The 16,582-nt window shown below is 41.0% G+C and overlaps 2 protein-coding genes across 2 annotated transcripts in view; one reads left to right on the plus strand and one right to left on the minus strand.

Annotated features, from left to right (window-relative positions):
• Positions 1 to 16,582, plus strand: part of LOC111867569 (ribonuclease P protein subunit p25-like protein) — a 145,127-nt gene that overhangs the window by 25,501 nt on the left and 103,044 nt on the right. The window lies entirely within an intron of this gene.
• LOC111867565 (aromatic-L-amino-acid decarboxylase) overlaps positions 8,719 to 16,582 on the minus strand; it is a 51,561-nt gene continuing 43,697 nt past the window's right edge. The window contains exons 11-13 of the mRNA XM_023857549.2: positions 15,641 to 15,843; positions 13,745 to 13,825; positions 8,719 to 9,318 (exon numbers count right to left, since the gene is read on the minus strand). Of these exons, the coding sequence (XP_023713317.1) occupies positions 9,174 to 9,318; positions 13,745 to 13,825; positions 15,641 to 15,843 (429 nt within the window). The 3' untranslated portion in view covers positions 8,719 to 9,173. The remainder of the gene's footprint in view (positions 9,319 to 13,744; positions 13,826 to 15,640; positions 15,844 to 16,582) is intronic.

The following is a 16,582-nucleotide window of genomic DNA, read 5'->3' on the forward strand; positions in this document are numbered from 1 at the left end:
ATAAGCTTACAGTACAACTAACGTGAACTTATTCCTTTGTTTCGTTACGACCACTTACCTTTTTATTACATTCAGTATTAACATATCACTGGATATTTCATTTTGCTTTTACACGTATCTCATGTACTTGCAATGAAACAGCAAAACTTTAAAATTACACCAAAAGTAAGCGGACACATTATAGGCCTATTTATTACGTCTAATACATGGGATAAACTAGAAATCGGGCCGTTGAAATCAACGGTAAACTGATAGTATTAATACAGGAATCCTGTTTTTATATTGAGTTGTGCCCCATTATAGTTCATAGAGCCGGCCACGGTAGCCGAGCCGTCTAAGGCGTGCACTGTCTTCGCTCGCTCGGAAGCCGGGATCGTGGGTTCGGATCCCACTCAGGGCATGGATGTTTGTGTGCGTTTTTCTTTGTTTGTCTGCAGGTAGAGACCTTGCGACGAGCTGATCACTCGCCCAAGGAGTTCTACTGTATGTGTAAGATCTAGAAAAACCGAAGTGAACGGAGAAGTTCATGGAGGTAGGGCTAGGCCCACTGGGGATGTAGTGCCAAGGGGGAAAAAAATAGTTCATAGAGCTGTTTGTTATTACAGTGCAGTCAGTTACAAGACACGTTTTTGAAATTAGTTTAAATTTATCATTGTCCCGACATGTTTCGACACTTACAGTGTCATCCTCAATGGTAAATACTTAGTAATACAAAAGAAATCACCTTGAATCATTTTTCATGATTGTACATATTTAATGAAAGAGAAATTTTCGTAAAACAGTCTTGCTTATAAAATAACATTTAAATAACGTCATACATTGCCAACAACGTGCATTAACATTCTTGTATGCAATTCAAAGATTCATGTTTCACAGTCTTGAAAAAAATATTTGGTTGTTGGCGTGTTTAACAGACCACAGAGATGTTCATTAAGAGAATCCATTGGCCTCTAACTTACAAAAACAAAGTTTTCTGCAAAGGATCATAATAATAGTTGGATTATATAGAAGATTTGTTATGAAGATAAGAATTATTTTATCACTAATTAATTAAAAGTTTATCTGATAGAGGTTAATGGGGAAGCCCTTATCTGTTATACTTGCACATAGTACTCACAGAATATGCACGACACCCTGAAACAAAAGATTGTTCTCTCGTTCGTCATCTGTTCCCTAACTTACATACTTTCAACGTGGCAACGCTTGACAGTTCTTTGCTACGATAATTTCAAAGCTTTCACTCACTGTTACAAAATGTTATGTATATATATATACAGTAGAACTTGGTTATAACGTCATCAAAGGGACCTAAAAATAGTGTCGTTATAAACGAATGTCGTTGTAACCGAAATGGGCACTTCCACAGTAGCCTTATGTTAGTCACGTAAAAATCTACCAAAAACCGAGTTAAAATGTTGCATTTTTTAGTGAAATACGTAGTTAAGTACAGACTAACGTAACATTAACGTGGAATTGCCCAAATGTGTAATATCAAAGACATATTACAGCGCTTTTCACTGACAATACACACCGCACTAATACTGTATATTAAAGGTAGGCCTACTCACCAAATTACAGTAGATTACATCAATTGTTGTGCCTTACTGTACCTAGATACGAGTACAGTAATCAGTTATCTTCATCTGTTTCCTGTTACTTGCCCAATACACACTTTCTAAATTACGTTCAATGTCCATATCAGAGAAATTCAGGAATGAAAATGACGTTACATACGAGGTTGATGCATTTGTGCATGTCGTACTAAGCAAGGTATAAAAACAGTTGCTTTATGAGGAATTAGTTCGTACAACTGAATATTTGACGCAATAGACAAGGTGTCGCAGAAACCGATGTTGCTATAACCAAGTTTTACTGTATATACTCGTACATACCAAGCGAGAGAGATATGAGATGGAAGGAAATGTAACTCTTCTTTTGCTGTTTCCTATAAAAGTCTCATGTCTGGTTGCCACGGCTGTTAAAGCGATGTGTAAGCTTTGCAGTAGAGTATTTGTATTACTTTCTAATGCTTTAATTTATTATTTAAATATTATTCCTGTTTTTAATTTTTAGCTACTGTCTGTTGTTATAATGACAAGGAAACCAACCATATCCCGGGCGAACAACATGTGCTTCTAAATTTGCACTGGGGCTAAAATCGTACACACCACCAGTGTCATTTGACTCATCCGTCACGGTGGGCCGAATGTATTTCTTAATCCCAGTTCTGTGACGATTGTAAGAATTTACGAAACTTGAGAGGGGGGGGGTGATGTATGTGTGGAGTAACGATAAACAGTCATGCATATGTCTCAAATAATTTTTATACCAATTGGTGACGTTGCGAATTATGTTTATTTAGACTTCAAAAGATGAATGCATGTAGCAGAAAGTCTCTGAGTACATCATTGTGCAGTCATAATTATACGAGTACATACACATTGAAATATTCAAGTTTAGCATAATAAACACAAGAAAAAATATGTTAACCCTTCAGTTTCACGAAAGACTGTGAATGAAATTACATCACTATAATAACATGGCAGATTCAGGGTGTTAGAAATATTATTGAATGTATGTAAGATTTGAGGTTTTCACAGCGGTGACTATGAAGAAAGCCGTCTTCTTGGATGTGGCCCCAGTATATATTGTGTTAACCGACGTTCCTCCGAAATGTCGGTTAACAAAATATCTACACACAGGTGTTCAGTTGTTGACGAATCCACAAACTTACGAGGTCAGTGAGATTAAAGAAGCAATATCATCACATTTGGCGGAAATGATGTTACACATGTAACCTGTAGGAACGGCGCGGTTATGGACCTGCACTGCTCCGTGGTAGGATATACCTACCCGGTTTCGTAACACACGAAACCTGTTTTGTGTCGCGACTCTCTACATTTGCCATGAAATTAGATATGGGTTATAGAATGATGTTCCTTATAAATGGCTCCGTGGAAAACTGTTAAAACTTACTTTGGAACAGCTACATAATTTCATGGCGAATTTAGAGCGTTCTGTCGCAAAATAATGTATGTCACGACTTGGATGGGTTTATCCCAAAGCACGTCTACTTCGTCATAGAAGATATTAACACACGAGTACCTTCTGTTTATTAGTTGATATTGTGTTCTATTTATATATACATATTTTATATTGTGAAATTAAGATACGATTTCGATATAAAGCATATAAATTTGTAACCAGAATAAGTAATTTTCTTTGTAATTTCTCTTACGACTAACAGGCAGTTATCTTGTGAATTCGTTCGGGCTACAAACAAGAATAAACTCAATGTTTCTTTGAGATCAGAGAATTAAACGTAATGTGTAAAGTTACCTTCATCATACGTTCCAAATATTTGGAAATACCTGCAGTCGAATAACCGGATCATTCTTACATACTCTAGCTTAACAGCGAGCCTGAAGTGAACGGAAATTTTGTACTTGAAGTGGCAATGGTTACAGAGGCCATAATGGGAAATGATCTCTATTTCAGCCACTACTTTGTTCAACGATTGAAGGATGTATATCTCAGAACGCTTTTATTATACGCATTTATGGGTTACACCACTACAAAAGGAAACTATCAAAGTGTTTTCTGAGTATAGAACTTTCTCAATAAATTTCAACGTGGGCTCCCTTGGTGACACGACAAATATCCAGACGATCCAGCATGTTTGGTGTTACCACAGCCACAGAGTCCCTTATTCGGGCTTTCAGGTGTTGCAGGTCGTTGGTCTTAACCTGGCAGACAATGTTCTTCACATAACCCCACAAGAAAAAATTCGGTTGGGTTAAATCTGGCGACCTGGGAGGCCAAGCGATTGACCCACTTCTGGCGATCTATCCCCCAGCCATCTCTCTGTCCAAGTGATTCCTAACATGGCAGAAATTTAAGTTTGTCTTTATCTTTCATGGGCTGAGTGAAGGCTGTTTTCGCTCACAAGCCACGAACTCCACGCCCAATGAATAAGGACCAGCGACAGCATAACTTCACTGAAATGCACATATGACTAGGCGCGCCACCCACTCAGCCTCCAAAAGGCACCTCTTTCTTCGTCACGAACCCTACAACCGTGACATGTGAGACACCGGCAGCAGAACTAACCTGAGCGCAGCCCTCCAGAGTAATACAATTGGAATAATTACATGCTTCAGTTTTAATCTTATTTTAATTAATTTTGAACTTTCAGCTTTTATTTGATTTTAATTGGTGCCTCACTCGATAACAGTACAATACATTGAAACGGCTTAAGACGTGATATACCTGAAGAATGAATGACTGAATGAAATATTGCAGTCTGGCAATAACCGCACAGCCATTGAACATTTACGAAAGCTGCATTAATAAGTCTGAAGTAAACAAATAATTAATTAACGAATACAACAAGATAACAATATTAGTGACTAACTGAAATGGATGGTTTGAAGTTTTTACTTGTACATAATTGAAAGGCTGGCTTGTTTAATTACTTGATTCGTATATTTAAGAAAATAATAAAATTATACTGATCACCCGCCCAAGGAGTCCTACCGAATGTGTAAGATCTAGAAAAACCGAAGTGAACGGAGAAGTTCAAGGACATAGGCCTAGGCCCACTGGGGCTGCAGCGCCAAAGGGAAAAAAAAATTATACAGTGTAGGCCAAAACAGGAACGTTCAACAAAAAGAACTGTAAATGAGATAGCAACATTCATACTCAGGTATTTATTTTGATAAGCTCAAGTATTTTAAATGTTCAGGTAAAGGTAAAGTTGCCCTGCGCTTAACTAATTAAGCATACGCCATGAAGGCTTATCGGGTAGTGGATGTATAGTTGTTCGGCGTAAGGTATGTGGTCGTGACTCTTGGATCAGATTCATCATTCGTCCTGCTACTGTATTTGGACTTGAATTAAAACACAGCTGCGTCGTAGTAGATGACATCAGAAAATGTACTTACTATTCGGTCTGAAACTTCCTGGTACACCCCACTTCTTCGAATTCAAAATTGAAATTAGAGAATGAATTTGAAATTCTATGCGTTATGTTACATCCCATGACAACTCCAGCAATCACTCTTGTGATTTGCTTTACAAGTTAGATGGCTGCACACTGTTTCAATGTCAAAAGGGTTACATATTCAATTATTTGCCTCTGCTTCTGGTGGAAAGTGATCTTCAGATTTAGATGTTCTCTAACACAATTCTTTTATGTAAGATTTGAAGTTTTCACGGCGGTGACTATGAAGAATACCGTCTTCTGGACTGTGGCGCCATGTAGATCTTATGTGAACCGACTGCAGCCATTTGCTCACGCTAGTTCCTCGCTCGCGGATTTTTCTACCATGAAGATGGAGGCGATATGTTCCTCCGAAACGTCGGTTCACACAATATCTACATGGCGCCACATATCAAAAGACGGCATTATTCATTATTTTTTATGTTTTTAGTAAGGTCCAACTCATTTTCAGAAAGAAAACATCGCATGTTGGAAATGGGCTGAAATTTGTTTTTTTTTTTTAAGCCGGAGAAGTATGTGAAGTTTCTTAATCATCACACCAATTTTCTCACTTTCAGTATTGTTACTGGAATCCCATGAGGGTCAACGTGTAAGTATTTCAGGCTTGGGAATATACGTGCGAGTATATGGTAACTAACCTGATCTCGAGCGCTAGGACGAATCTTCAAAACAATTCTTGAATTGAAGTGAAGATTCTGGTGGAAGTAGCTCTTCTTCTGTGTGTAGTTCGCACAAACTAGTAAATTCTTTACGTCTTGACCACTGGCGCAAGCGATAGCGTAGTTGGTTGAGGCACTATGCTACAAGCCTGAAGGTCGCGGGTTCGATTCCCAGTGAGGTCGTTGGATTTTTCAGTTGACCTAATCCTTTCAGCCACACTATGACCCTGGAGTCGACTGTGCCTGTAACAGACATGAGTACCAGGAATCTTCCTGGAAGGTAAAGGGCGGTCGGCGCGTAAGGCTGATATCCGCACCGCCATCTGTGAGCCGATTGTTTCGAAACTATGGCAGTCTCGACGTCTCACAACCCTATGGGCCTCCACGGCCTTTTACAGGGATAGTTTTACTTTCTTTAACCTTTTACTGCCGCATTACTTCGGTGTGAAAGACAAGTTACAAATGAGCATTGCCCATTTCTTCACGCAGTATACGGCCAAATTTTGAATTCGTGCTTTATTTTTTATGAGATCAACAGTTTCCACAATAGTGTCAGCAACATCCTTCATTTCCGATGGAATTTTCTTTTGTTTCCCTCTAAATACAACAATACACCCGTATAACCGTAGGGATCACTTTGTGAATACGAGCTGCTAATTCACATCCCTCCCACCCCTCCAGAGTCATTGTCCATGCACCGCTAGTGGATGTTCCAGTGTTTCGTTACCAGTCAATACCGTGTTCCTTGAGAATATCACGTAGTATTTTTAAGATTTTTTCGGAGGTTTATTCTTGTATTTGCCGGATGACGTAACCAAATATCTCCAAGTAATTTTCCCTCCCTTTCCTACCTGATGTGCGCAAGATTTGATGAGTCTGTGATGTCAGGCAGCGATGCAAAATGTTTGCTATTGCGCAGTGCCTTTAACACTGGCTGCCATATCTCGCATTCAGTGTGATACTGTATTATTTGAACATGGCACACAATCCCGCTGTTTCGCTGTCTCCACGAATGCAAGTTCTTTGACTGCAGGCAGAATAAGTTCTTTTACTGTAGTATTAGACTTCCTCGCAATACTGACACAAAGGTAGACACGTTGTGAAGCTTCAGGTGTTGTTATTATTGTCGTTTTTGTTGTTGCTGCTGCTGTAGACATTGTTCTTTTCTGTTACTTCACTTCGTTTAGTGAAAAGTAAAGTAAAGGTGTCCCTGTAACAGGCCGCGGAGGCCCATAGGGTTGTGAGATGTTGAGGTTCCCACATTTTCTAGACAGTCGGCTCATAGATGGCGGCAAGGTTGTCAGCCTTACGCGCCGGCCGCCCTTTACCCCAAAGAATATTCCTGGTACTCATTTCTGTTAGAGGCTGAATCGACCCCAGGGCCATAGTGCGGCTGAAAGAATTAGGTCAATTGAAAAGGTCCACCTCAACACTTCGTTTCTGAGGATATTTTTAAGACAGTATAAATATCTCGAAATGGCGCCGAACTTTTTGCCGTTGCTTATTGTGCATAGCACAATACATATTGCGGTATTGCTTCATTTTGTCCGTCGATACGCGTGAAGCCAGAATTAATATAGTTTTTGTCGTACTGTCTTGCTGATTTCCTGCGTTTCGATACATTTCTATTACCGGAAATTGAATTGTCTCCTGCTAGAAATGCATTTGTTCCCGATGTGTCGTTTGTGGCTATATGTTCCTTTACTGTTGTATCTTTTTTTCTTAACTATTTGTCGATTTGATCGTTTATTAATTTATATTTTATATCTCTGTCTTTGACCACAAAACTGTTTTTAGACCTTGACTGCTATCCTTTTTATAAACCAACAACGTCCTCACTTTTCTTTAAAAGATGACAGTAAATTAAACCTTGTTTCCCATTGAAACAGCACGCAGACACTGAACCATGTGCCTGTAGTGTGGCGTGAAACATGTCAGCTTTTAATCAATGCAGATTGTTGGCAAATATTTTTAAAGTTCATCGCTATAATTTGGAGTGAAGCGATATTACTGAAGTATTTCCTACTGCTTTGAAAATCATTGCCGTACGTATGGTGCGATATACGTAAATGGAGTGATTTCTTGGTACTCGATATTTAACATTCTCAGTTTTAAATTTGCAGGGGTTATACGTATCTTTGCATGCCTAATTTAAACATTCGTTTTGTTATGGAGTGCATTATGGATTAACGTAATTGGCATAGAAGTAAACAGGTGAGAATAAAACAATGCGTACACTACTTAATTTATTCCACAAGCATATTGTCACTTCTTTATTACTTATCATATATTCTATATTAATTTTGGTTCATGTCTTTAGTATTTCCATTGTTCTGCGAACCACTCGAACGAAGCTCGCGAGCCAGTGGTTTGCGCTGACCACATTATTGAAACCACTACTCCTAAAGAGTGCGGCAGTTGCTGATTCATTATGCCTCATTTTTCTTGGACATTTTCCATTGTCTGAGGTATATTTAGTGTACAGGACATTTCGGATTTGACTGTGTCTCCGTCTAGAGGCGATTGTTTCTCCGTAAACTGAATTGCACGTATATTTTTATTGGTTTTGGTTTCTATTTTAATGACAATAGGTCGGGATCAAGATGAAACATTTCTGATAATGAAGGTGGACTGTTATTAAGCATACAGATTTGATACTCATTGGCTACCCTATTAAATTCCGTCGCTACTTTCGGTAGCGTAGTTGGTTGAGGCACAATGCTACAAGCTGGAAGGTCGCGGGTCGAAGTCCCGACGAGGTCATTGGATTTTTTTCAGTTGACCTGATCCTTCCAGCCGCACTATGGCCCTGGTGTCGACTTAGCCTTTGACAGAAATGAGTACCAGGAATTAATTAAATAATTTTCCTGAGGAGTAAAGCGCGGCCGGCGCGTAAGGCTGACAGCCTTACCACCATCTTTGAGCCGATTGTCTAGATAATGTGGGACCCTCAACGTCTCACAACCCTATGGGCCTTCACGGCCTGCTACAGGGATAGCTTTACTTTTTTTTACTTTACTATTTATATTTAAAATAAAATAAAAATATATTCCGGCATGTTACTTGAAGACGGGAATACTACTGACACTCGAAACATCATGTATAATATATATATACCTAAGGCAACGGATAATGTGGAACGTAATTATGTGACCTTCAGATTTAAATTATAATTAGTAGATTTGGATGATTTTAAGAATACGAAGTGCCGTTAGAGATCTGCACAAGAAAAGACAGGTAAATTGACCTGGAATTTGCATCCGTATACATAGAAATTAAAAATTTATGGTATTAGCTCGAACGTTCGGATGGTGACAGTTCTAAAGTCTTTATAGCTAAGAAATGTTGATTTAATTAGGTTACACACACTTCGTATGAACTCGAGAGGAATTGCAGCAATGTGTGTGACTGGTAATCTCCCTGAATGTGAGTGTATGTACTGGACTTCCCGATACCGCTTTTGAATTTCCTACCAAGGCTTCATAATACGTAATTTCCGGGATGATAGTGTTTCATTGATCCTTCGACGGGGATGTCTTCCTGGACATGATGGGTGATCTCTTGGGTGACTTGCTCTCTCGTTCTGGTGACATTGATGGTGATTGGGTGCCTTCTCGACCCGCCTTCAAGCGGACCATCGTATCCAGGTGTCGGAACCTGCAGAGTACAATAGGCCCTGCTTTTATTGTGTCCTGATTTGGCCCCTCGGCTTCCTTACTTTGGGCGTGTAATCCCATGAATTCACAGAAACATAAAGTGAAAGAAGGGGAACTGGAAATTGTTGAAAGCTGTCTCTTAAGCAGTAACGAATAACATATATTTTGAATATACAGGATGTTTCACGACTTTAGGGCATAACTGCAGGACGTGATTTCCTAGGTCTTTGTGATCAAAAAATTTCATATAAACATGTGTCCGATTTTGGACGGTTACGGAGTTATGACCGGGTTTAAACTCAAAATAGAAGGTAACGATTACTGACAATAAACGGAACAAAATAATAAACCAGCATAATATATGATACATTTGAAGTATGAATGTAAAGTTGACTTCGTGAAATTACCTTTAATTTGAATTTATTGATGCCTAAAGTTGATTTTCGAAAATGCCACCGCCGGCCGCAACACAGGCTGCCGCTCGGTTGTGAACCGCGCCGGACATACCAACCCACCCCTCCTTACGTAGCTCTCAAGTGTTGAGATAACGAGAACGCTCTGTTTGTAGGTGGCTAAAGATAGCGACCCGCCAACTGACAGACGCGGTTCACACGAGGGCGTGTACCCGAAAAAACGGTAAAAAACGGTCATAACTCCGTAACCGTCCGAAATCGGACACGTGTTTATATGAACTTTTTTGATCACAAAGACCTAGGAAATCATCTCCTTCAGTTATGCCATAAAGTCGTGAAACACCCTGTATAAATATATTTCTTATTCAGGGCGCCGTGTTAAGAAGACAGCAGTTTGAAGTCCATATTTTGGCTTTCTGGGTTATTGTTTTGTAGTCTGGTGGGTGGGTACCAAAGTTTCGAAGGAAAATGCTGCTTCCATCCCTGAAGATGTAGGTACTTCATAACCTCTGACAGCCAGATCCCTTTTGAGCCGTATGATTGTCAGTGTCGAAACTTCAGGCATGTGCTTGCATTACCCTGCATGCTAAAATGCAGATAATTAGTGTGTCAGAAGAGCAGTAAACATGAAAGCAAGGTATACCAGAGAAACGGAAGAAATGAAATACATATAAGGAGGTATGAAAATAATTAACATTTCACTGATGCCTTTTTTATTTGCTTCACTTTACCCGTTATTTCTTAGATCGAATTATGGCAATTCACATTTATTCAGACTCAGTAAAAAATTTATAGTCTTTGCATTCAAGATAGAGCGCGCCACAGCTTCTAAAACAGTGTGTACCTTGAGACTGGAATGTGAAGGTGGGCCGCAAGGCGCATCTGTGCTTACATCAGGCAGCGGTGCGACTGACTAAACATGCGTGGTGTTGTCACATGGAGGCAGAAGCCCCAACTAGTCTTAGTTTTATTGCTGGTCTTTGCAGACCGAAGATAAACACTTCGATTATCGACGATCTGAATTTCGGTGATACGGGACAACCCATTTAAATTGAAGCAGCCTGTTGCGATACAGTTCACTAAACATTATTTTTACGTTCCTTACCCACCACTTTTTAGTGATATTCTATAATGATGTGGTTTCATGCATCATTCGTTGTGTAATAATGCATGTTGTATCGATGTAGTGCTAACAAGTGCATCGTGATATTGTGTAAGATTAAATACATTCACACAATTAAATCAACTCACTATACGCGTAGGTCTACCGCGAATCGTTAAGGTCCAAATATTTAGTAACTTCAGTTTGAATGCATTAACTCTTTAAATCTTCACTGAGATGAATCTGAAATAACTTTACACGTAAAGTACATCAGTAGCCGCGCTAAACTGATATCTTCTGTAATGAACACTTAAATAAATGTCTGCAGTTCCTTCTTGTGAGTGCAGCGTATAAATACTTGTCATTCCGTGTTGATCTTCATGTCTTCAACATATTGTAGTGTACGACATTCATTCCTTAATAATAACATACTTAGTAATAACAGGTTGAGAAGAGCTCGGTATTAATTTTGAAAAAAAATAAATAACTAAACATTATTTACACGTTCCCCCCTATGTGCCTTTACAATAGTGACTATATTTACACGTTCAGTAACTCCTCCTTTTGCATACGGAAAGTGTTCCCGTATTTATGTGTTGCTTATTATTCTCAGGATAAATAGCGATCGTATACATGAATAGAATTAATCGATCTTTATGATGGAGACATGGTGTTTTCTGTTAGATAGGAAGTTAAAATTTTAATATTATTTAGATTTAATACTGACATGACGCATGAACGCCGGAAGTGTGCAGTCAGAGAAGCACTGCAGAGACGTCCATTACTAGACACGTTTCCGCATCAATGAATAGGCTTGTGGAAACCAGACCGTTGCCACGAAATTAACACACGTTTCCGCAGCAGCGAATAAGGACACAATAATAGAGGAATTGTTGGCGTGGTGATCTCTATTCGGTTCTTCCCGAGACATAAGAACGCGAACCCCGTGTGGAGGAGGTGTCGAATACCTCCACCGTGACCCTGCGAGTCGTAGGAGGCGACGAAAAGGGAAATCTCAAATCTGAGGCAGAAAGAATGGTCGCGAGGCCTAAGGGACTCGGACACGAGAAAAACTGTGCTCTCAAGGACCAGCAGCACATACAAAAGACATACCCGTCCTCTAGTCAGGGAGGGCGCCCCACAGAAACAAGACCGTAACTGTTAAACGGTAATAATTAATATCTGGTCATGAGACCCTGATGGGGCTCAACACCAAACTTACTGACTGACTGACCGTCAGGCGCAATGTGACTTTGACTTTGAGTAGTTCAGTTCAGCAGGGAGTTCAGAAGAGAGCAAGAAGGCGTGAATAAATCCAATCATCCAATCCAGGACCGGTAGTATTATTCACGGAACCCCGGACACGTGACAGTACATTTAGTAAACAGATTCCGTAGTGTCCTCACATCTTCGCGACGGTCTGCGTTTCAAAGAGCGAATTCAACGAAAACATTCAGTCATCCGATCAGACGCATGCAAACTTGACAGACGCGAGTAGGAACTGCACTTGTGTGGTCTCATATAAACAACGTGAGGACCACAGATTAAATGCTTTAAACATTTTCGAAGAAGTCTATTTCTGTATCTAAGAAAGGGAGCTAAATATGGTTACTACGCAGAAGTTTTTTAGAAGTGTTTAAGAATAATATAGGCCTGCTGTTCCTTTTTTAGGGGTATTTTACTAAATGACATCATATTCTTAAAACGCTGTGTCGTCATCTTCAGGGCGTGATCTTTAAATAATAAAGAAAGTGCATATTTGTGTGCTTACATGTAAGGTTTGTAGTACACACTATTACAGCACTCGTTTAAGTAGTTAATGGTTGGAAATCGGCGTACGAAAATGCAAATAAACCCATCTGCCAGCAGAATGAAACAAGTGGAGCTTAGATCATAAACAGAAAACGAGAGTAAACGTAAGCTTTCCGCTTCCACAAAGTACCCCAACTTAACTCCAGGCCGAAGCACATCACGCTCCGGTTAGTTAGTTAGTTATTTTAGAGAGGGTGGGTTTCCTCATGCACCGCGACCAGTTTGATCTATTGTGCTTCCCTCTATGATATTCTACCAGTCTCTTTACCCTACCGATAAATGGTGCGTACCATCAGTCCCGCCGAGCAAGCGAGTTCGGCCACTTGCTTAGCGGTGTCTATAATGCTTCCCCCATCTATCAGAGGCCTTAGAGACTACTGTTGGGCGGGAAACGTCCTGGAATTTGGCTCAGTGATCCCCTTTTGGGGATATGAGGTTCTTTTACGTGCCGTAAAGTAATGACACGGAACACACAGCTTAAAGTCCCTCCCGGAGGACTTGTTCCCTGAATTTTTCCGCACTTAAAAATTCGATGACCTCCGCCGGGTATTTGAACCCGCATACCACGAGTTATGAGGTGGGAACGTTACCCCTAGACTACGGAGGCTGCTTTAGCGGCAGCTTACAGATGGTCTAGTGGTGAGCGCACTGGCATAATATTCAACAGGTCAAAGGAAATGGGTAGATTAGCGGCAGCGCTATTGTTGATTGTGATTAAGAGAGATTGTAAAAGAAGTGTTAATAAATCTAATCATCCAGTCCAGAACCAATCATTTTTAGTCATGTAACCCGGGACACGTCACGGTAGCCGAGCGGTCTAAGGCATGCACTGTCTTCGCTCGCTCGGAAGCCGGGATCGTGGGTTCGAATCCCACTCAGGGCATGGATGTTTGTGTGCGTTTTTATGTGTTTGTCTACAAGTAGAGGCCTTGCGACGAGCTGATCACCCGCCCAAGGGGTCCTACCGAATGTGTAAGATCTAGAAAAACCGAAATGAACGGAGAAGTTCATGGTGGTAGGCCTAGGCCCACTGGGGCTGTAGTGCCAAGGGAAAAAAAACGGCACACGTGACAGCACATTATATATATATTATCCCTTACCTGACGGGCACCTCGCTGGATGACACCTCATCGAAAACACCTTGGAAAAGAAACGCCAATGGCCAACTGATCCAAGAAGCACTGAAACGCAAGCATAAATGTGACGGTAATTTGTAAGCGATATATTTTTGAACTTCTCTTAATCGTAAGATTTGAAGTTTTCACGATGGTGACTATGAAGAATTCTTCTGGGATGTGGCGCCGTGTACGTCTTGTGTGAACCGAAGTTTCGGAGGAACGTCGGTTCACATAATATGTACACGGCGCCACATCCCCGAAGACGGTACTCTTCAATTAATCGATCTATGTCTGAATAACTACGAGTAAATCAACTCACTACTGTCCGACTTATTAGCTAACAAATTAATTGAATATACCTACATGTTAACGAACTGCCTAGTTCGTGGGATAGAGTGAGGCTGAGTCTACTTGCTACGTCGGCCACTAATTTGCCTATTGTACCAGCCCGAGATGACAGAGGAGTATGGAGCATTTGGTGGAATGAGAATTGACAAGGGAAACCGAAGTACTCGGAGGAAACTTGTTTCAGTGCCACTTTGTCCACCACAAATCCCACATGATTTGATTTGGGGTCGAACCCGGGACGCTGCCGTGGGAAGCCAGCTAATACCACCTGAGCTGTGGCACGGCCAACTAAACCAATTTTTATATGTTTATTTTTTCATTATTAGTGGGGTGAGACTGAGTCCACTTGGTGCTGCGGCCACTACTGGCCTATTGTACCAGCCCCAGATGACAGATGATGGTGATTGTGGAGCAATTGGTGGAATGAAGATTGGCAGGGGAAACCGAAGTACTCGGAGGAAACTTGTCGCAGTGCCAATTTGTCCACCAAAGATGCCACATGACTTGGCCTGGGGTCGAACCCGCCCGCCGCTGTGGGAAGCTATGGAGCTGGAACTATGGCAGGACTAACTAACGAACTAAGGACCAGTTCCACTCTCTATCGTGCCTTCTGAGCATGTCCTTACTCGCATACAAGAATAAAAATGAAGCTGTCCATGTGCTTAGTTAAGCCCCAGTTCACGGAGACGTAAGGGGGGAGTGGAGGTATAGCTTAATGTATTCTTAACATCTGCATTACTCGTTACTCCCCGGTAATCGTAGGATAGGTCTCAGAGCCAGTCAAGACGTGACGACGAGGACAAATATCTCTGCTCCTACCGGGGATCGAAATCCAATCGTGCAGCCCGTTTCTCAGTCTATGTACTCTCTGAACTATCCATTCCATTGTGCACAAGAGTTTGTGAAAATATTTTAAATGTTGTAGGAACTTAAGATGTACTTGTATTTTGAAGCAAGTTTCTAACTTATTGGGAAGCAAATGGGGTAAGGTACAAGTGAAGTCGTGCCCGTGCGCCATGAACGCTTGTGGAGGAGTGGATGTGAGTGGTCAGCTTCACTCCCTGGCTGCTTTACCTCCGGTACCCTTTGGGTAGGAGGCTGGGTGGGACGACGTTGAGAGGAGAAAAATCTTGCATCTTCGGGGTATTAAACCTAAAATTATAACTGAATGTGCAGAACATTTGTTATTAACAGAATCCACACATGGCTGTCACTAGTATTCTTTATATTTTTGAAATTAAAAGTGTCAGTAGATATATGTACCACGAAGGATGTGGCTCCATGTAGTCTGGTAGATGTTTACTGGCACTCTGGTGGAAAGTCCTGCCTTAATCTTAAGAGTAGGAGTTGGAGGCACCGTGTGCTCCGATACTCGTGGTAAAGGTAAACCTGTCAGTATAATGACAGCCAGTCATCTTTATAACGGAGACACAACTCCCAAAATATTTTGGTATTACATATGCTTCAGACAATATGCTGTGTCGGCGCAGTGATTTAATCATATTTAAAACCCGTAAGAGAGTCTCTTACATTGGTGTCTGGATACTGACGCCGTTATCAACAGTAGCGCCGGTGTCGGTGACGTGGCGATGTCTGGAACGTGACAGTGTCTTGGCGATCTTTGGGTTATAGATCTTTGGATCACTGACCATGCGCACGAAGAAGGAGCGTTTGTAGGCCAGTGTCTCCTTCTTCTTGCGGTCTAACATCTCGAATACTTCGTCTGCTGGCTCCTGTAACAAGAATGACCATAATTTCAGGTAGAACTCGAGAATATTCGGAGAGAATGTACACGGATTCCTACTTTTCCTTGTTTCTTATTTCTGTTTAATATTTTATGAACATAATTTCCGATGCTCCCATTGCGCGCGAAAACATATTTCGTGAATATCTCTAGATCATATGGATGTTCACGTGTGGACATCATTTGTGTGGCTCATTGCCGATTTTCTGGTGCACTAGTATATTGGGCGTTGACGTACCCAACTCCCAGAGTCGTGACCGGGACTTGGAAGCAAGAATGAGTATACTGGCGAGGGCCAGTGAACTTCTCCGTTCACTTCGGTTTTTCTAGATCTTAGACATACGGTAGGACTCCTTGGGCGGATGATCAGCTCGTCGCAAGGCCTCTACCTGTACGCAAACACAGAAAAACGCACACAAACATCCATGCCCTGATTGGGATTCGAACCCACGATCTCGGCTTCCGAGCGAGCAGACAGTGCACGCCTTAGACCGCTCAGCTACCGTGCCCGGCATGCTTATGTTTTTACTAATATTAATTTATATAATTGTAGTTGCAATTGTATTTGCATTGTATTCATTGTGTGTAGTGTGTCCCCTATTGTTTGTGTAGTTTTGTATGCTGTGTTTTTCTCGAGCGTGGTGTGTTATTTTGTGTGATATGTGTTGTTTGTGTGTTGTAGCTTATGTAGTACCACTGCCACCGGGTTAAATCTCATTTTCAGTTAA

Source organism: Cryptotermes secundus, unplaced genomic scaffold, assembly GCF_002891405.2.
Source record: "Cryptotermes secundus unplaced genomic scaffold, Csec_1.0 scaffold480, whole genome shotgun sequence".
NCBI lineage: Eukaryota > Metazoa > Arthropoda > Insecta > Blattodea > Kalotermitidae > Cryptotermes > Cryptotermes secundus.